General features: G+C 49.1%; 8 protein-coding genes across 8 annotated transcripts; 5 read left to right on the plus strand and 3 right to left on the minus strand.

Moving 5' to 3' along the window:
• Nucleotides 1–318: 318 nt before the first annotated feature.
• Nucleotides 319–1803, plus strand: FPRO_14282 (uncharacterized protein; the record flags this gene model as incomplete). Its single annotated transcript, XM_031219289.1, has 7 exons — nucleotides 319–345; nucleotides 393–491; nucleotides 552–825; nucleotides 870–1307; nucleotides 1364–1470; nucleotides 1520–1616; nucleotides 1670–1803. The coding sequence occupies 7 exons, from the start codon at nucleotides 319–321 to the stop codon at nucleotides 1801–1803; spliced, it is 1176 nt and encodes a 391-aa protein (XP_031085063.1).
• Nucleotides 1804–2018: 215 nt separating this feature from the next.
• On the plus strand, nucleotides 2019–3077 carry FPRO_14283 (uncharacterized protein; the record flags this gene model as incomplete). Its single annotated transcript, XM_031219290.1, has 4 exons — nucleotides 2019–2263; nucleotides 2353–2666; nucleotides 2736–2994; nucleotides 3047–3077. 4 exons carry the CDS (start codon nucleotides 2019–2021, stop codon nucleotides 3075–3077), a joined length of 849 nt encoding a protein of 282 aa, XP_031085064.1.
• A 324-nt stretch (nucleotides 3078–3401) lies between these two features.
• On the minus strand, nucleotides 3402–4930 carry FPRO_14284 (uncharacterized protein; the record flags this gene model as incomplete). Its single annotated transcript, XM_031219291.1, has 2 exons — nucleotides 3402–4466; nucleotides 4514–4930. The coding sequence occupies 2 exons, from the start codon at nucleotides 4928–4930 to the stop codon at nucleotides 3402–3404; spliced, it is 1482 nt and encodes a 493-aa protein (XP_031085065.1).
• Nucleotides 4931–6457: 1527 nt separating this feature from the next.
• On the minus strand, nucleotides 6458–7670 carry FPRO_14285 (putative purine nucleoside permease; the record flags this gene model as incomplete). Its single annotated transcript, XM_031219293.1, has 3 exons — nucleotides 6458–7338; nucleotides 7385–7532; nucleotides 7581–7670. 3 exons carry the CDS (start codon nucleotides 7668–7670, stop codon nucleotides 6458–6460), a joined length of 1119 nt encoding a protein of 372 aa, XP_031085066.1.
• A 1316-nt stretch (nucleotides 7671–8986) lies between these two features.
• FPRO_14286 (uncharacterized protein) lies at nucleotides 8987–10057 on the minus strand (the record flags this gene model as incomplete). Its single annotated transcript, XM_031219294.1, has 1 exon — nucleotides 8987–10057. The coding sequence occupies one exon, from the start codon at nucleotides 10055–10057 to the stop codon at nucleotides 8987–8989; it is 1071 nt and encodes a 356-aa protein (XP_031085067.1).
• An 827-nt stretch (nucleotides 10058–10884) lies between these two features.
• FPRO_14287 (uncharacterized protein) lies at nucleotides 10885–11855 on the plus strand (the record flags this gene model as incomplete). Its single annotated transcript, XM_031219295.1, has 3 exons — nucleotides 10885–10963; nucleotides 11009–11581; nucleotides 11632–11855. The coding sequence occupies 3 exons, from the start codon at nucleotides 10885–10887 to the stop codon at nucleotides 11853–11855; spliced, it is 876 nt and encodes a 291-aa protein (XP_031085068.1).
• A 987-nt stretch (nucleotides 11856–12842) lies between these two features.
• On the plus strand, nucleotides 12843–15638 carry FPRO_14288 (uncharacterized protein; the record flags this gene model as incomplete). Its single annotated transcript, XM_031219296.1, has 1 exon — nucleotides 12843–15638. One exon carries the CDS (start codon nucleotides 12843–12845, stop codon nucleotides 15636–15638), a length of 2796 nt encoding a protein of 931 aa, XP_031085069.1.
• Nucleotides 15639–16273: 635 nt separating this feature from the next.
• On the plus strand, nucleotides 16274–18687 carry FPRO_14289 (uncharacterized protein; the record flags this gene model as incomplete). The annotated part of the gene is made up of 5 exons (XM_031219297.1): nucleotides 16274–16824; nucleotides 16882–17232; nucleotides 17295–17906; nucleotides 17965–18450; nucleotides 18501–18687. The coding sequence occupies 5 exons, from the start codon at nucleotides 16274–16276 to the stop codon at nucleotides 18685–18687; spliced, it is 2187 nt and encodes a 728-aa protein (XP_031085070.1).
• Between the last annotated feature and the right edge of the window lie 1055 nt (nucleotides 18688–19742).

Raw genomic sequence — 19742 nt, forward strand, 5'->3', positions numbered from 1 at the left:
CGAACTGCACCAAGTCTAAGAGAGAATGCAAAGCCGGATCATTCTTCCTATTTCGCCCAGGCATCAAGTCCAAGACCTCCAAGACCTCCAAAACAAGAGACAAAAGTGGCCGAAATCGAAATGCAACATTGCCACTTGCGGAGAACAACTCTGATACTATAGAGACATCCTTACCTTCAGATACTGACTTGTATCCTGGGTCCACTTCATCAGGAGTTTCACGGGCTTTGACACTGATTCAAGAACAAACATCTTTGCTAAACTCGATCGACAATGACCAAACTTACCAGAATCCGAGCAATAACCCACTTAGCATCAATGAGCTTCTTTGTAGCGAGACTGATGGTACCCTGCCCAGTGGAGACTGTACTACACCGCCTTTCACATTGAAGCCGGGTTCCCTCTATGTTGATCGTCCGATCGCACAAGCTATTGACTACCGCGCAGCGGAGCTCTTACTCCACTTCAAGACAGTCATAGCCAAACCGTGGGTAAGACCATAAGTTAGCTCCTCCAGGCGTCTCTTTTCATCTTTAATCGTGGCTATGTAGTTCGAAGTCACAGATCCTGATTTCACCAACGAAGCTCTTCGACGAGCCCCGAGATGTCCTCTCCTTCTCTACTCATTACTAGCTGTCTCCAGTAGCCACAAGAGTCGATTCTTGGACGACCCTGACATCGCTCAGGACTATGCGCGATATGGAGAAGAATATCACGAGAAATGCATCAGTTTGTTGCTGCCCATGCTCAATGATAGTGAAAGTATTACAGACGGTGCATTTTTAGCATGCTCTACCATCCTCCGATGGTATGAGGAGCTCAGTGGTAAGTAACTGGTACTATAGATGACCATTGCTTACCCTTTAAAGCACCTATCCACGGGAGAGATGACGCAAGACATTTGTTGGGAGGCTACGCGTCAGTCGCCGAGTCTTTCGAACAAGATCTGACTTGGGAGGGATTCAGAGGGGCAGCACTATGGATTCACCTGCGCCAGGATCTTTTCAATGCTGTCATTAATCAGAGGATACCCAGAACCAATGTCAAAGAATTGGAAATCGATCGCAGTTCCTCGCCCGCAGACGAAACAATTTGGGCCAAGCGGGTACTCTGTCTTGAGGCCGAGGTCGTTGAATACTGTTTTGGAGGCGAAGGGTCGTCAATTCAGCAGTATAAAGCCCTCGAAGCTCGCTTGGAGGACTGGGACAGTCAGAAACCACAAACTTTCACGCCAGTCCTTTACCAGGAGCGCGATCCATCTCAAGGAGTATCATTTCCCTTTGTGTCTGTACTCTTGGATAGTTGTGGTCAGTAATCTTCGCCGGCGTGCACCAGTAGCCTCTCTGTCTCTAACCGCGTGTAGTATTCGGCTTGAGCCACTACTATTTCGCCATGCTCATGATGCTTGTTCACGATCCCCGCATGCCGAAAGTTGGTACTCAGTATCTAGAATGCCAGAAGGAAATCAGAGTCAGTCTGCTGGTTTCGTGGCTATAGTTCTATGACTGACTGCCTTTAGATAAGAATACTGCATTTCCTGAGATTACTGTGTGGTCTCGCCTCTTCAAGTCCGGTACCGCCTGCCAGAGGAATGACGTGCCTGGCCCTTTCACTGTGTAAGCAAATGCAGGCTGAGATCTGAATCGGGGACTAATTCTGTTTATAACAGTCGGGTCATGGATCACTGATCACGCGGAACGAGATGCGGCGATAAATGTCTTGAGAAAGGTAGACCGAGAAGATGCCTGGCCAACATCGAGTTTGCAGCGAGACTTGCAGGCTCAGTGGGAAAACAGAGACTAAGATGAGACATTTAAAGAGAGTCCAGGTGTTTAATGAAGAGCCTGCATACATACCTACCATTCATGCAAGGATACCAAGGCGTTGCTGGAAACCTCGTATTTACCCAGCCTAGCCAGCCAAACCCACGTCTGACTCTACGTCATCGACCTTACGTGGTTTCATCCTAACAATACTAATTGTCCTACAACATACATCGACAACGGAAATACGGTAAAATGCCGTCTCTCAACAGTTGGTGGTGGCGTTTCCTCGAAAACTATGTCTATGCAGTGCCAGAACCTCCACCGCGAAAACGAACGAAGCCTATGGAGGTGCTTTGTGTAGGCCTACCCAGGTCTGCGACTGAGTCTCTTCAGACCGCGCTTTTGAAGCTTGGATACGATCACACCTACCACGGCTGGGATATGGTATACGAGACACCAAGTTACTCATCGAAATGGGTTCGCTTATGCAGAAAGAAGTAAGTCAAAACCCTTCATCACTGTGCAAAGTTACTCACATAGCGGAGATGGTTCGGCTCGCTGGATGGCAACACTACCATTACAAAAGAAGAGTTTGCGGACTCTCTGTAGCTGTCACAGATGCCGCTGCTTCAGTGTTTGCAGCCGAACTCATCGCCGCATACCCCGATGCGAAGGTCGTCCTCAATTACCGCAAAGATTTGGATGCGTGGCACGAGAGTGCTGTGAAGACTCTAGTGAGTGTCAATGAGAACTGGACTCTATATATATTGTCTTGTCTCGGGAAAGTGCCGTTCTGGGGCTGGCATGTTTATGAGCGGTTTATGTGGCCAGGCCTCTTTCGGGCCTTGGACGGCAATATTGAGACAGGAATTGCGAGGAATGGCAAATGGGTCTACAAGGGTATGTAACTCGCACACGTTCGAAGACCCCCAGTGATCGTCAAGCATCACAATACTAACGAAAACATAGAACATTGCAACATGATCCGCGGTCTCGTTCCGAACGAAAAGCTCCTCGAATGGAATGTCGAAGACGGATGGGAACCCTTGTGCAAGTTCTTGGATAAAACAGTTCCTGATGAACCATTCCCTCACGTCAACAAAGCTTCCGGCTGGGAAAATCACGAGGCAGAAGTCACTAAACGATATCTGACGAGTGCCTTGTCAGGCGTCGCTGTTGTATCTGCAGTTGGAATTGCAACCAGCGCCATCGCATATAAGACCATGTGGTGAAAGTCTGACACCCATGAGAAAGCGAGCCTTTATGATTCGATGTCATAGTTCATATGAAGATATCTGGAAAGTTATGTGATTTGAATTTCCATCTCACTAGATTCGCCAAGTGAAGAAAAACGTTGAAGGCCGTTCAACAATCCGTCCTGTATGGTGGTAAAATAGCCGAACCCCTCGAGTTGTCAAAAATTGTGACATAAACCTCATCGCCACTAAAACCTGATAAGCCATTGCCAACGCCCGTTTCAATATCTTCAAGAATGTCCCCACAACAACAAACTGAACCTCAACTAGACTATACCTAAAGAGACTGTTGACTCGGAAAGCCGGAGATGCTAAGCCTGTAGCCATTCAGCCGTTCCCCATGCCTGCTAGCACCATCTCATAAAAGCCCATGATCTGATCAGGAGTGCAATTTGCAACCCACGCAAGGCCTTGGCGGTTGAGAACTCTGATAGATGCCGGGATTCTGCGGACCAGAAACATTCAGAAAGCCCACTGCACCTTTGTCCAGGCGGAAAATGGAATGGTCAACCAGGGTATACGTTCCTGGGACAGCCATCTTCAAGTCGACGATCGTTGACCCACCGCAAGGAACAGAAACGGTCTGAATTCCCTTTGATGGGTTGCTGGTAACGCCACCATCTCGGTACACATTCTTGAAATGCGTACCGATGATGTGGAATGAACTGGTAAGGTTTGGTCCAGCATTTCCGAAGAAGATCCGCACATCGTCACCGACATGAGCCTTGAGAGGATGATCTCTTGTCAAGGCAGACTCGCTACCGTTGAAGGCAACGACTTGAGGTTCTTCACGAAGACCATTGGGGTACGAGAACTCGACTATTTCGGATCGTCGACCATCATCATCAACCTCTGGTGGTTCATGGTAGAACTCGCTCTGCATAACATAATACTCCTTGTCCACGGGTGGTAGGTCATTGCCTTCCGGCTGCACGTACATGAGACCGTACATGCCGTTGGCAATGTGAACGGGAACAGGCGCGGCAGCACAATGGTAGACGTAGAGGCCGGGGTAAAGGAGCTTGAAGCGACCGACCTTGGTTTCGCCCTCTTCAGCGGTAGTAACAGCGGCACCACCACCGGGACCGGTAAATGCGTGGCAGTCGATATTGTGAGGATTGCCTGCAGGGTCTTTGTTTGTGAGGCTCAGCTCCACGATATCTCCGACTTTGGCCCGAATGAAAGGGCCAGGGACAGTGCCGTTGAAAGTCCACTGTTCGTACTTATACTGGCTGGTCAACTGTGCTAACTTAGTTGTAGTCACCAGTGGAACTCTGACGAGAGCTGGATGGTCTCTTGTGATAGATGGAGGGACATTTGGCGCAGTCGTGAGAATAGCGTCTTCTTTGGGGAGCTTTGAGATCAGTAATGTTTCGTCGTCAACTGTCTCAAAGATCTTGTGCTTATGATCCCCTCCGATAGCAGGCACCATGGCTACGGATGCCTGGGATGGTCAGCTATACCCGAGCCTGAGTCAGTGATGCAACCTACCTCATCATCGACGCAGCATGAAAGAGGCTTCTCCTGATAGGCAGTGGTTTGTTCGTCTTCACAACATCCAACAGGTTTCTCTTGGATCACCTCTGGCTTCTCGTCCACGCAGTGTGCACAATTTGGTTTCTCTGGCACTAGGCCCAGCTTCACTGGCTGGGGGCCTCGTTGGTAAATATAATAACTGAAAGCAAGCCCCGTGGATACAGCCAGTACTGGAACGAGAAGAGTATGGCTGACTCGACTGTTGGTCCTAATGTTCGACGAAAAGGATCTGGCTCCGATCACCGGACCGCGCTTGGTTGGAAGTGAGAGGTTTCTGACAAAAGCAGTAGAAGCAGCAGCTCTACTGGCAGTTGGAAGGATTTGACTGGTTACTGGAGCAAGGGTCCAGCATGTTGTCACCATGCGAGACATGGTGAAATAGGATAAAGTGGAAGTAGTTGCAAATATTGGATAATTGTTAGGTCAGATTTCCTAGACCCAAGCAGTAGGCAGAGCCCGTCGATCTTTATACTACCATTAGCAGGCCATGTTATGGCTCAACAAATAGTACTAGAGCGCGGAGATCTATATTTGAGTGCTTGGTAATATGACAGCTGTTACTGACGCATGATGGGACGGACATGGTTTAGTGGTTGACCTCGAGTCCATAGCCCTGATCACCGGTGAGTCCGAAATGGTCACCTGAAAACGTCAACTTGCATATCTCAATACTGAGCCAAGTACTTAACTCCCTATGAAATCAGCTCTTGATAAATAGGTTGAGACTTGTTCTTCGCTAAATAGATGCCCTTTATCTGACCGGACTGCTAAACCAAGGACGGTGATGCGCAAGAAAAAACATGGAAATTTCAGGGCAGTGAGGGCTAAGCTAGTACATGTTCAACTAGAGAGGAGAAAACTAGGAGATTTCTCGGCTTCACAAGAAGCAAGACGGCATGTTTTGTGAAGTGGAATGCCTTTCGGTCAGATCATACGTGTCATATCATCATGAGAATAGCGTATCTCCGCGGTTCGACGCTTCACCCTCCAGGTCGAGCTACGACTAAAACGGCACCCAATCAACAGCCCTCGTATCACCTCCAAGAAAAGAATACGAAAATTTACAACCCCTCGCAAACTTGGTTTGTTCATTGCGGTCCAAATTTATCTATTGTTATCATCTATGTGTCGGGCTTGCTTTTATTCCAGAGTTGAAGTAACTGTGGCTAGAATCAGTTATTCTGACCAGAGGCTTACTGGCTGCTATGTGGGATGAATGCTATGCCCTATTTGAGCTCATAGCACAAACTCTGGGGACAAAAGAACCATAAGCTTGTCTAGCTGGAGTATCCGTGCATCAGACAGCAAGAAAATACTAGACCTTGATATGAGGTATTGAAATAAACTCTACAAAAGGTATCCTAAATTTATCCTAAACTTATATTAAGTTACCTAAGTATTTTGATCATTTAAGATAAAGGTTCTGGGTTTTCTTTCCTCCCCTAGCCATACTAAACAGATATATTGGAGGCTTATCATTTGGTTCCAAGGACTCATGAGTAAGTAAAGTAAAAATTCCTTGTTGATGGACGAGTGGGTTAAGGCACTCGAGCCAAAGGATGTATAAGTGGTTTCTCAATAGTCCCTGCACTTGTTTCTATTCGAACCCTAAGCCTGCCGCTGCCATGAAGGCCCCTGGGACGTTGCCCTAAGCCATCTCGCATAGGCTTGTAGCTGAACTGAAATCTGGATTGCTTCGAGAGACGCAAAATCCTTGATTGAATTCGCTAGGCACAAATAATTTCAAATCGCTCAAAGAAGTATGATAAATGTTTGGCGAGATTGTCATTCATATCCCCATTTGTATGTCTGTTCGGCCTCCAGAGCCAAGCGGTTGTATCAAGTCTATGTAGTTACGATGAATTTTATGGAAGATCGTAAGCAAGCCCATGGCCATATTCAGTGGGATCTTATTTGCTCAACATTTTGCTTGTCACCAAAACCAGGTGTGCCACCAAGTGAGCCAAAAATATCACCGATATAATTCTGAGCAGGGATTCCAGCCTCGAATCTGTTGGACCACTCCTCCAAGATCCCCTCAACTACCTTCAGAGCAGTAAGATAAAGGTTGCGAGTAGATGGCCCCAAACCACCTTTGTCCATAACGAAAGGAAGTTGATGGGGTTTATCCTCATGTCCTCTGTCGAAGTTGGAAGCAGATCGAATCAGGAGGATTCGGGAAAAGTCAACCTTCCCTTGGAGTGCTGCGTTCAAGAGACCAGCCAGAAGGGCATTATCTTCCTGGGCTGTCATTGCGTACTCTCCTTGTCCTGAAGTATAGACCTTTGCAACTTTCTCCATAGCCTCGGAGATTCTATGACCATGCCAGAAGGTATTGGAAGACAGAACATCTCCCTCAAGAACAGTTGGGTCCTGAGCCGCTGCGTCAAAAACACCACCAGTAGAGTTCTTCCATAAAGCCCGATGCTCAGCAGCCTTTGGTGAATCTGTAAGCGCAACAGTCCTGGCTACGGAAAGAGCATAGTCTCTCAAGTTTGCATTAAGCTCGAATACTTCAGAGCCATGCACGATACCGGGAAACTGGTCAGGCCTGTCTGCTCCCATAGGAACAAACCCTGACCCCCATTCCTCGGGGACTTCTCTCGCATCAAACTCAAGCTGCGTGTCAACCTGAATGGCGAATTTGGCAAAGGCAACCGATCCAATAGTAGCTCGCTTGGGATTAACGCCTGCAATACCAGTCAGGACAAAGTATGACTTTGTGAGGTCGAAGAGTGGCGATGTCAGGAGAGCACTGATCGATAAAGATGCGTTGATAACTACTTCGGGTCAGAGAAAGGCTTTTGAAGGGAGTTGGATTCTTACGGGCAGTTCCGACTACCAAAAGTGCGACTTCGCCATTCTCTGTGACATGGATATCTTCGTAGCCCCTAGCCAAGCCCGGAACACGCACTTTATGAGAGAACTGAAGAGCACTCTCAGGAGAAAGCCAATTGCTTGACTCTTCGTAGAACTTTTCGCCATTAGTTTGATGTTATCACAATAACTGAGTTGTACTCACCATAGCGATAAGCAGGACTTTGGGCGATATTTTAGCGCCTCCTGGCTGCTGGGCCTGGACCCCTTGCGCAGCTGAGTTCTGTGCACTCATGATGTTTCGTATTGATGGGTATAGTCACGGGTGGTCTTGAGTCTGCTCTTGAAGTTTGGAAAGATTTTCTTGAGGCAATAAGTTGATAAAAGACAAAATGACCTCATTTGAGCCTGGGCGGGGTCGAGATGGCGTGATCAGCGCAACTAACATTTGGGCTCCTTTCTGATCCATTTTCGCTACCAGCCGAGGCTCACGATCCTCTCGTGTCCACCGCCTCAATTCTTTCAAAGTAAGATTTGAGTAGATGACGGAATTGAAGGTTCCACAAAGCCTTCAATCCGACAGACATTTACCAGAGCCAGTACCATACCCCAACAATGAAAGCAACGGCCAGAGCCAGTTTCGCAATATAAATCATCTGCTCTCTTTGCTTCTGTGACCGAATGCGCATTTGTTCTTGATAAAACCGCTTTGCTTCCGCAGCAAGCCTCTCTGAGTCGGCAGCTATATCTTCGCCTGACCTGTTACGGATTCTTTCGATCATGGCCAACACGTCGGCTTCCGAAGTTTGTTCATTTTTATCGCCTATCTGTTGTACCGGAGCTGTATGCCCGGTGTTCTCATTTTGTGACATTGTGTCGAACTGGTGGCCTTGGTCGTGGAGGAAGCGTTGGGGCTCGTGAGGGTATTGGCAGAGTATTAGATATCTCTCTGATAGCTATATACTTGTGTAGAAATGCAAAGTTCTGTCATACGCCCTAAATTTATTTAATCTATAGTGATCATGTCTGCCTAGGCTTCAGCCAAGGCAGATTTGTGATTGTGCAACCAGCCTCAATCTTAGGTGGTTTGGCCTGTGTCACGCTGCAGCCTCAGATACTACACTCCTCACTATGCTCTTCGTCTATGAATATTCCATGTTTCCTGCTTCGTTTACTGAACCATTTCCCTGGTGTCTGAAGAAATTGGAGATCAAACATTACCCAGTCTCGGAATCGGAATTGACCGCCGGTTCTTGGCCGAGCCGAGCCGTGGCGATGACTGTTGGTTTGGGCGAATGAACGTGCAGTTCTGTCAGCTTCAATTACAGCCATGCCCAGGAAGAGCTTAAGTGTGTTAGTAGGAGCTGCTTATGCATATACTGATTTGGCTAGCGTGCAGGGGAGTTGTATCATGGTAATGGAAAGTCAAAAAGAGTTGATCATGCTATATGCTTTCACTTTCAACCTCATGCGATGAAAGCCCACAGTTGAATAAAAGAGATTAGATGTATTGTTCCTAATTTCGAGCCATGTATAGATCTATAACGCTGTAAACCAATCAACACTGGTTTTGGGGATAAGGATGAAGCAAGGGTTTACCCATGATCCCCTTTATACCTTCTTTCGTCCAAAGAAGTCCATAACCTCCAAGCTGCCATGATCAGAGACATAAACTCGCTTGTCTCCATTTGTGATATTGATCGTTACCATCCCAGCATATCTTGTATACCGAGTCTCCCACTCTTGACTCGTAGTCGGGTAAGGAAAAGACGCAATCACCTTCTGCTGCCCATCAAAGCGAACCTGCGCAAAGTTGTCACCTGCTGACTTCACAAGGTAGATACAATCAGAGCTGGTCGGCTTGCCTGTGTCTGGCTGCGCGATCTTGACTCCCTCCAAGCAAACAAGTTGATCGTCGCTCACGTCCACCAGGACCTCGTTTCCACGGACGACGAAGAGTAGAGGCACCTCTCTACCCCCACAATCTTGTCGGAACCGCACTGATGCGGACACTATAGAGAGCCCGCCGACATCAGCGCGTCCCCAGAGCCAGTTATCTAGGATGGTTTCCATCGGGACGTTGCCCCAGTTGTGATCGTGGTAGGCATTGCCTTCAACCTTGGTCTTGGTGCCGTTGACGGTGACTTCTCCGGTCAGTTGGCCACCAGGGACAGCTACGAACCATGAGAAGTGACGACCCTCCACATCCCATCGACCTGAGCCCGGCCGATATGATGGAGTAGTTCTCTTGATCACCACGTCGAAACCAAATCCTTCCATCTCATCAGGGTCGACAAAGATGTGATACTTGCTGAGGCCATTGACACTGCGGAAGTAACTCTTGCGATACTGGAGATCACACCGATCTTTTGCCACAACGATTTCGGAAGGGAGATTGCTAATACGCTTATGAAAGTCACATAGCTTCTTGCCATCCTTGGCAATGTTCAGATCAATGAGTCCAGTCTTGGGACCGTCCCCTTCTGTTATGTAGAAGAAGGCCACCTGCAGGAACCAGCCGTCTTGAAGATGCGCATCCGCGTACCACCACTCCCACTCTCCACTTTCGATACCGCGACTGCGTAGGCCGTCTTCCCAGCTCACAGGTTGAGATCTGTCTAGCCCGAGCTTTTGCAAGCTCTGGTCATCAGTGAGAAGGCGTCCGTTTGCAGGTTCTGTCATTGGTAGGTATGTTTCGAGTCTATTGGAAACTCTGCAGTGAGTGAAAGGAAAGATGTTTTCAGGATTGAGTTGATTGATGGTAAGAATGCACGTTGGCTTAACCTTTGGAATTTATACATTGTCGTATCATGTACGCCCAGCTGCGATTCATAGTTATTCAGACTTTTCTGACTTGCCTAGTGCTTTCGCTTATGACAACCGTATGATTTTAGATGCCATCATGCCACTAATATCAGAACATAGCAAATAGATTATTAGCTATCAGTTACACGTGTTGATTTAAGCTTTTGATAGCTAAGATACCGGGATGTCTTGTCGTTCCGCAGCTTCCGCACAGTCCATAATCAGGTGCTGGCAGCAAAACGCGCCAAACTTCTGCCACTGGTATTGGTTTGCATGAGCCCTATCTAGTCTTTCTTGACCCAATTACTAGTAGTTAGTATGCTTCCCTTCCCAGTATACGTTTCAGACGGTAGAAATTTCGAGTCTCGGAATTGCAAGAGATGTAGTGGAGTTCTCGGCCGAACCGAGCCGCGGCTATGGCTGCCATTCTAGCCTGCGCGGAGGTCCAACCCCATAGGAGTATTCATATAAATTCAAATCAGAGGCTGTGATCAAAAGAATCACTCAATAAAAGCAGAAGATTTCTTGCGGTGGGGATAATAAAATACTGTAGGTTCTGGTTGACATGAGAGTGGGGTCGCCGATATGACTCCTTGTTGACTGCGTAAGCGGGGCTCGATGATCAATGAATTGCCTCAACTTTCGAGATACACGACTAACGACTCAGCTCTCTACAGAAAACTTTCTCGAATCACATAGCGATCATGTATTCAGAACAACTCAGCGCTGGCTCACTCTTCAGGCTCGATGGCCTTGTCGCGGTCGTGACAGGCGGAGGTTCAGGTCAGTGAGCCCCTCAAGCACGGATCACAACTGATCGTATTACAGGCATCGGCCTCATGTTCGTCAAGGCGTTGCTCCAAAACGGTGCCGCAAAGGTCTACATTGCTGGCAGAAGGAAGGAAAAACTGGACGAAGTCGCCAGCTCATTGGGCGACAAGGTCGTTGGGGTTCAGTGCGACGTCACCTCCAAGTCAGATTTGCAGAACATGGTCTCTCAGATTGAGAAGGACACTGGGTACGTCAACCTGTTGGTTTGCAACTCTGGTATCGGAGGACCCCAAGTAAAGCCAATCACTCCCGAAACAACCTTGGAAGAATGGGCCAAGTCCAACTTTGACACTGATTTCGGTGACTATGTCAACACGTTCGCCATCAATACCGCGTCGGTTTGGTTCACCAGCATGGCCTTTCTCCCACTTTTGAAGAAGGGCAACGAGAAGGGAAATGTCGAGCAGACTTCACAAGTCATCGTTACCAGCTCCATCGCCGCATTCAACAAGAAAGCCCCCGGCGGTTGGGCATATGGACAGTCCAAGGCTGGAGCTGTTCTAGCAGCCAAGCAGCTTGCTGTTGCCCTTCCCCAGTGGAACATCAGAGCCAACTGCATCGCTCCTGGATGTGAGTCAATTCATCGATCAGTCAAAAGGTGGCATTCTAACGTTGCACAGTATTCCCCAGCGAAATGTCAGAGCCTATCGTCAAGATGTACACCGATGAGTCGGGACAGCCTGGTGCCGTGCCAACCTCAATGGCACCACTTCGAAGAATGGGAGATGAGAAGGATATGTCGGGAACCTTCCTATATCTTGCATCTCGAGCGGGTGGATATTGTAATGGCACAGTCATAGTCGTCGATGGCGGTCGCTTGAGTAACTTTCCGACCACGAATTAGGACAAGGTCTTGGATCGCAGGATAGGATACATTGGATACAAAGTTCCGATAGCTTTCTTGTTGTTGTTACACGAATCTCAAAGTATTGTGCATGTCTAAAAGTCTTCCAGCCAGCCCTAGGCTCGTTAGAATTGAGACCTCATTCAGGCTAGGGTTTCTTACAATACTGCGCCGGTCACTCTTCAAGATGGAGGATATACTGGTACCTCTATCCTCAAGCTGGAGATTCGTCATCGCGCTATGTCTCCATTGGTAATTGCCGAGATCTCACATGAAAAAGATCGAGGGGGCTGGCAGGCTGGTACCCGAAGTGCCGTTCGGTCAAGTAGGGCTTCACCTCCAGTCATAGCAAAGTTACTCATTTGAGACTGGTGAAACTGGCCTGCAATGACTGCATGATTATCACATTCGATAAGCCATTGAAGGTTCAATTATATGGCGGCTTGATAGGCTCCTGCATCGTATTCACGATACACCGCATTCCAAGCCACCCTGGTTGCTGCCTTGAGGGATCTGCTAGCTGTGAATCCTCAAACACTGTCTACGGAACCATTGGCTCGTTAGCGGGGGGTCGCTGAGGTGAGACTGAGCTGGCGGGAGGCCCTCTTAGCGGAGACGGAAGGATGACAGAAAGCCTGGAACTGAAAGCAGCGAATTTATTTGAAGACGAGCCAATTCTTTTCTGACACCCATGCGACGCTTGGGCGCTTCGCCACAACTCTCAGCGGCATTGCTGCCTGTAGTCCTACGGGAGTACAGGGGGTTTGTGTGCAACACGGCACGGGAAGTGACTCAGCCCGGCAAGGCATCTTGGCAATCAATCTTCGTACCGAATTCACGATGATAATGCATGCAGGCATGTGTGAGCTGCCTGATTAGGCCAGAAGCTTTTGCAATGTGCATTTTGTTATAAGACAACATCATCTCCAGACCTCAACACCATCATATCCATTCACACCAACTCCAACCATATCTCCTTCATTCACAATGGCGCGTACTGCACAAACAAGGGCCAAGCGTGGCGGCCGTCGCACCACAAACAACACGCGCAACACACGCAATCACAAAGAGAATGATCTCGAATACATGGCTCTCAAGCAAGAGGCAGAGCGACGCGAGCGCATCCTCGCTGACCGACGCCGAACTGCTGCCAAATGGCGGCCCAAGATTCCAGAAGTCCGAAAGGTCAACTTCGAGAACTTCAAGAACAGATTCCAAGACATCGATGAGCCTGATTATGCCATTGACGTTCTGATGTCGGGTACTGGTACCCAGGCTCAGATCCGTCGCGAGCATGGTCTTCGTCGACGTGAGGAGATGGCTCGTCTCCGTCAGAAGTACATGTACTACCCTGGCGGCGGTGTTATTGAGACACCTCATCGCAAGACCGACGCCTATGAGAGGGCTCGTCGCGAGAGGGATAGCCAGCCATCTTCCGACTCTGAGATCCAGCGCATTCGTATCCAGTCCCAGCCCATCTTGGGCCATTTGACAGCTCTTATGAACGACACCGAGAAGCGATCGTCTCCCCGGACATTCATGCGACCCTTCAAGACTCTAGTCCACTTCCAACCCAAGATGCGAGAGATCCTTGCGACTCTTGAAGATAAGTGGGCTGACTTCGAGGACATTGGCAGCGAAAGCTCCGAGGTTGTCGATGTCGCTGAAGAGACTGAGGCAGAGGTTGTTGATGAGGAAGAGGCTGCTGAAGATGGTGATGATGCCGCTTCTCAAACATCTGAGGCTTCAAGCATTGAGTCGGTTGACTCCGACGCCGATGAAGACTACGATAATTTGATGGACAGTCCCGAGGCGCTGCGCGACATGCGATGCTACGTTGACTTTGTCGACAAGGAAGTGCTTCCTCTTTACAACCGCTTCGAGGGCTCAACCGCCGACCGCGTCAAGTTCGACGATCTCTGGTCTCTCTTCCGCGTCGGCGATCTCATCTATATGCCTGCATCTGGCGAGACAGGCGGCCGTTACCACGAGATCTGGCGTGTCTACAAGGTCCGAAGCCCCGAGCCCGAGACATCCTATCCCACCTCTGGCTGGGACTTCTTCGCAGATGAGCAGCAGATCGATGAGAACTCCAAGTTCAAGATCTCCGCTTACTACATCGATCATGATGGCAACACCTTTGGCGCTGTCCGACGCAAGTTCGAGATTGAATCGTTCATTGGAGAGCGATCAATTGACTCCCTCGAGGCCTTCCCCATCCGATACCGCCACGACTACAAGCAGCTTCTCAGCTCAATGCAAGACCAGGGCCGCAAGTTCATCAACTACTTGGATGACCGCCACCAGCAGTACAGCGCTTGGACTTTGACAAGGAACCCTCCCTCTCATCGCACCGAGCCTGAGGAGGAGATCCTCGACAATGAGGACTACGAGAAGATGCGACATCCTGAGTTCGTCGAGAGCGATGTCATCGTCGATCTCACAGAGGCTTACCAGAAGATGCCTGACTGGCGCCCGCGATTTCATCAGCTCACGATCATCAAGTCTTCGCGATGCGAGATCAAGGACGACGAGATGCCTATCCAGCACTGGTTCAACGGCACCCGCCAGAACCTGGCATACTCCCAGAACGAGATCATCCAGCACGCCGATGGTGTCGAGGCCCGTCAGCGAAGAGATAACCTTGCGGTTGACGCTTTCCTCCGCGTCCGTGTTAAGGGCAGCCGAACCTTTGAGACCAACCCCAAGGCTTTGGAGCTTCGCGATGAGGATCTTGTTCTTCTTCCTAAGCGTATGTTCGCTTATGCTCTTCGTGAGCGTCGCTTCTTGCCAATTGATCTCAACGTTCTCAAGCCCGTGCGACGCGAGCCTGGTGTCTTTGAGAACCTCCGCATCCAGAGCGACTACAAGGATGTTGTGCGCGGACTTGTCATGTCGCACTTCCAGCGGAAGGTCCTTGAGCGCAAGTATGCTGATGCCGCGACCGAGGGACCTAGCCAGGATCTGATCCAGGGCAAGGGCCGTGGTCTTGTTGTGCTTCTGCATGGTGTTCCTGGTGTCGGAAAGACTGCTACTGCAGAGGCTGTCGCTATGGAGAACCGCAAGCCGTTGTTTGTCATCACTTGTGGCGATCTCGGTCTCACACCGCATGAGGTTGAGTCTTCGCTGAAGAACGTCTTCCGCCTCGCCCATCTCTGGGACTGTGTTCTTCTGCTTGACGAGGCGGACGTGTTCCTCTCTCAGCGATCCAAGCAGGACATGAAGCGTAATGCTCTTGTCTCCGTCTTCCTCCGAGTTCTGGAGTACTACAACGGTCTTCTCTTCCTGACTACCAACCGAGTCGGCACAATCGACGAGGCCTTCAAGTCTCGTATCCACCTCTCCCTGTACTACCCTCCTTTGGACAAGACTCAGACACGCGACATCTTCCGCCTCAACATCGGCAAGCTCAAGCAGATTGAGGCCGAGCGCCACCGCATGACCGGGGAACCCGCTCTCGTCATTAAAGAGAACGAGATCATCGACTTTGCCGCCAAGCACTACGAAGAGCTTGCCCGATCAACTGGATGTTGGAACGGCCGACAGATCCGAAGCGCATTCCAGATCGCTTCCAGTCTCGCCATCCACAACTACGCCAACCAAGCCGAGGCAGCTCGATCCCGTGGCCAGAGTCCTCCTGCGGCTCCTGTTCTAGACAGGACTTGGTTTGAGAAGGTTCAGATGTCGACGCAGAGCTTTGACCGGCACATGAAGAAGGAGGCTGGTAGCTATGACTCTGAGATGCCGATGCGAAGCACATTCCAGGAGAGCAGGTTTGACTAAGGTTGGGTTCTGCAGCTGGACTGAGGAGATGATTGACCATGACTGCATTTTCTTTTTATTTCTTTGGCGTTACAAGTATGAGACACTCGCAGCAACATCTTTCAACTCTGAGATGAGCAATACAATACGATTCACTTAAAAGCACACCAGGCTATGAAACTTAAAACATATAAACAAAACCAATGGCGTTCCTTTTTGACTTTTTTAAATTTGAATGTTTACAATTAATCCTTTTGCGACCGTTTTATTCTACTCGTTTCCTTGAAACAGCCTAACCTAAGCCCTCTCATTTGTCTCCAATTCTCTGACATCGATGTCAATCTCCAGCAACCTCACATGCTGGCGAGAAATTGCATCGTTGGAATAAGATATTATCGATTTCGTGCATGGTGCCCAACTTTGATTTTGTTGCACGCGACAAGACGTGGCCTTGAGCTCATGGTTGGACATCTGAGACAGTCTTAGGAATGTTTCTTCTCAACCAATCGCCGCCTTGGGTTAAAGTTCAATCATTTGAGGCTGACATCACTAACCTCGGAAGATACCCGCGTTACATCTCTCACAAACTCGTTGTGTAAAGCAGCAGGTTGAACACGCGTCTTCTGGGCTATTATATACATTCTTTCCTATTGAAAATGGCTGCTTCTACGAGCCCCGACCCACCGCTATTCGAACCGGGCACGCGCTCGAAAATCTCCCGTTATGCTATGAGATACGCTAAACAGCATCCGGGAGACTTTTTGTCATATCTGCGTCGCGTTTGGCCAGAACAAAGAGGGAGACTAGTCGAGAACCCGGGCTGCTTGAGGTTTCTTGGCGGCCTCAAGGTTCTCCTCAAGAATGGAGAGACGCGCAAGATCGACAGGACCTGGATTCCGCTCCCGGAACTGCGGCGCCTCCGAGGTCGTTACTTGTTGCCCGGAGAAAAGGCCTCCTTCCCTCGTCTTGACCCCCCTCTCCCAGAAGATGGTACACTGGGAGAATGGGAGTTTCTGCCCCAGCTTGGATGTCAAACCGCGTCTGATCTACGCTTCTGGGTTAATACCTTGTTGGATGTCAAGTTCAATGCAAAGTACAGGATTACATCCCCGCAACGAGTCAAGGATTTGTATCTATTACTGTATGAGGTTTATCTGGAAGCCATGGATGGTAACGAAGGTGAAAGGAAGGTCGCAAATTGTATCAGGTATGGCCAATTTTGATTGTATGTGCGCTTACAGAGTTTGGCTGATGGTAAAAATAGGTATAATTTCACAAGAGGCTCGCTCCTCCTACAGTCCCAAGGCTGGAGTAACCCTGATCTTTCATTTCGCTATGGCCCCCAGGGCATGTACTCGAAGAAGTGCTTGATGCCACTGCCAGCTGAGTGGAACGCAACACCATCCGAGAGCGACTTGATCGCAAAATTCTACAAAGAAGTGCTTCTTTTAGAAGACGTGACCAGATACACTGTCATTCTTGAGGAGCTCAAGCTACATCGAACAAAGTATCGAACAAAGTATCCCTATAAAGGGAGCCGGTTTCAAGACATATCCGAGTTATATCAAGGTCTTGAGGACCTTGATGTGTGTGGCCGAGACAGAGAATGGATGATGTCTGTATTCCCTGGAAGGAAAGCAATAGAAATACGGAGAGTGTACTGACCGTACGCAACAGACAGGACTTCAAGAACCATCCATATATCTTTTGCCCCCCTAAAACTCAGTGGGATTCTGCATGGAACTACCATAGAGACTGTGTTTGGTCGCATGGCGTGGAGCTGCCTTATCAACCCGACCTCAGTCGACGTTACCCTCATCTGAAATCATTCTTCGTAAAATGCCTTGGGATACAAGAGTTAACGATGAATGCCCTTCAGAAACAAATTCTCGGGGTCGCAGACGACGCCCCCGCTCACGAGACTCTCACTCTGATGTCTCATCTCAACAATTTGGTTCAGAACTTGGACGAACTCATGGATCCTAGCGAGTTCACCTCTAAGCCCATTTTCCTCATTCTTACTCCCACAGGGGAGCTAAAACGTGTCTGTGGTGACGCGGCTTTCTTCATTGTTGACGATATGCGCCTTTTCAACTTGTTCAGGGACCGGGCCAACATGCTTGCTTTTACACGCAGTCAAGTTATGCGGCTCGAACCTCTGTTCAAGTGGCTTGGCATGCAAAAGAAGGATTTAACAGTTCAGGCTAAGTACGCTGTTTACTGGCCTTGTGAGAGCAAGCCACGCGTGATTGAATGGGATATTGGCCAGAAGGCCGAGGCGCTCCCACAGTAAGCTCTTCCGAGCCAAACAACTCATTCTTGTATGTGAGACTAAAAGTTGCGTCAGGATCGCTGCTTATTTCAGAAGTTGTCGAACGGAAAGAGACTCTGACAGAGAGGAGCTTCTCCAGGCTTTGCGACAGGCTGAGATGATGGAAGTGGAAGATATGTGGTCTGAGACAAAGCTAACTGGCATAGACATGAAGGATAAGCAGCATAGCCCGGATGACCCAGGGAACGTGGCTCAAGATACGTACCCTCAGCTGAAGTTGAGCACTTCGTTCGGCTGGGAAGAAAGCAGACTTGTCGCTCATGTTCCAGCTGACAAAAAGCAACAACAATTGGCAATTGCTGTTGCATTACCTCGCCTCCTGATGGAGTGGCTCATGACATCACCGAAGTATTATGTCGGCGACCGTGGCGGCCGTGTTGACATATCTGAGCTTGGTGTAAGCCTCGTGAAGAGTGTATTGAATGCACCTCCTGAGTTGGCGAATGACATACTCGAGACCGAAGGCATTGAACAGCCTATCACAATCCAACGGGATCGAGAGTAAGTCATCTCACTTACAGGTTTTACGAGGGGAAGCTAATAGGTTACAGTGCACCCGACATTGAAGAATGCTTGGATCGGATGGAGGCTCAGGAGGTGAAAGCGCCACCACAAGCGACACGGATGCCGGCACCTGCATCACAGTACAAGCACCTCCAGTCGAGATCCCCTCGGAACAGCTTCCTGCTACTCAAGCGCCCGAACCTGATGAGGATGGGCGCTTGTATGAGCTTGTAGGCACGGCCCCCATCACCGAAACTATGTCGAGGCGCAAGATCCTGATACCCCATACAAGAAAGCGGCGGCCGAGCGCTGAGGTTTCGGCATCTACAGAACCCTCTCCGTTTTTAGAGTCAACGGCTCGTGAGATGCATTAGCTAGTAGCGAGTAACAAGATAGTTGCGCAATTTGAATATGGATCTGTAAGCTCAAATGTTACTTTGCGCAGCAGCAAGCATATAATTAATTGATGGAATTCAAGGCGTTGAACTTCACCCTGGAATAGCCCTCGGATGTGAGACCGCTGCCACGGATCGGTAGCACAGTTGGTGCACCCACCAGCAGTGAACAACTCCAGATGGAATCCAAGCCCAGCACAACAACACCGCAGCGGCGGTTCCTTGTGCCCAGGTCAAGAAGAAGGTCTACGCCTTGCTCCCCGGAGGAGGCTGCGCCTGTTTCTTCTACCCTGGATGATACATCCACCGTGGATGCATTGACCTGTCGCCTGAAGCTTCTTAGAATCTCAGATACTGGACCGGGAGCTTCGAAGCTATGTAGTGGCTTCAGCTCAAAGGAGATAAGCCGAGGTTGTCGTTTTCGGCCGTTTTCTGATTCACAGTCGGCTCTATCTACTTCGTTTGTTTTTCTAGGTGCTGGAGCAAAAGTAGTCGTTTGAAACGGAGTTGTTTGCTCTTGTTATGTATTCACGCGGTTCGTTTTTGATCATCTTACGCGCGTTTCTAAGTTATGTTGATTTAGTTAATCGAGTCATTGTGAGATTGAATTTGAGCGAAGGTTAAAACTCTGCATCTGTTAAACATTGTACCCGTCGGCAGTGGGGACAAAGAGCCAGAACTGGTCCGGGTCAAATAATTGTCCACTGGTGATCTCAACTTGACGGGCTGAGTCTTATCGTCTTCGGGATATGAAGTTGAACACGCCTGTAGATCACTCCAACTTTGGGTTCAAACCATTTATGACTCACTCAACGAGGCTTTATTTAACTGAAAACTTAGTCCTAAATACGACCGAATCTCCAACAAGCACCTTTAAAAATCTCATCAGGGTAT

The sequence above is a fragment of the Fusarium proliferatum genome (genome assembly GCF_900067095.1).
Source record: "Fusarium proliferatum ET1 genome assembly, contig: FPRO_scaffold008, whole genome shotgun sequence".
NCBI classification, from domain to species: domain Eukaryota; kingdom Fungi; phylum Ascomycota; class Sordariomycetes; order Hypocreales; family Nectriaceae; genus Fusarium; species Fusarium proliferatum.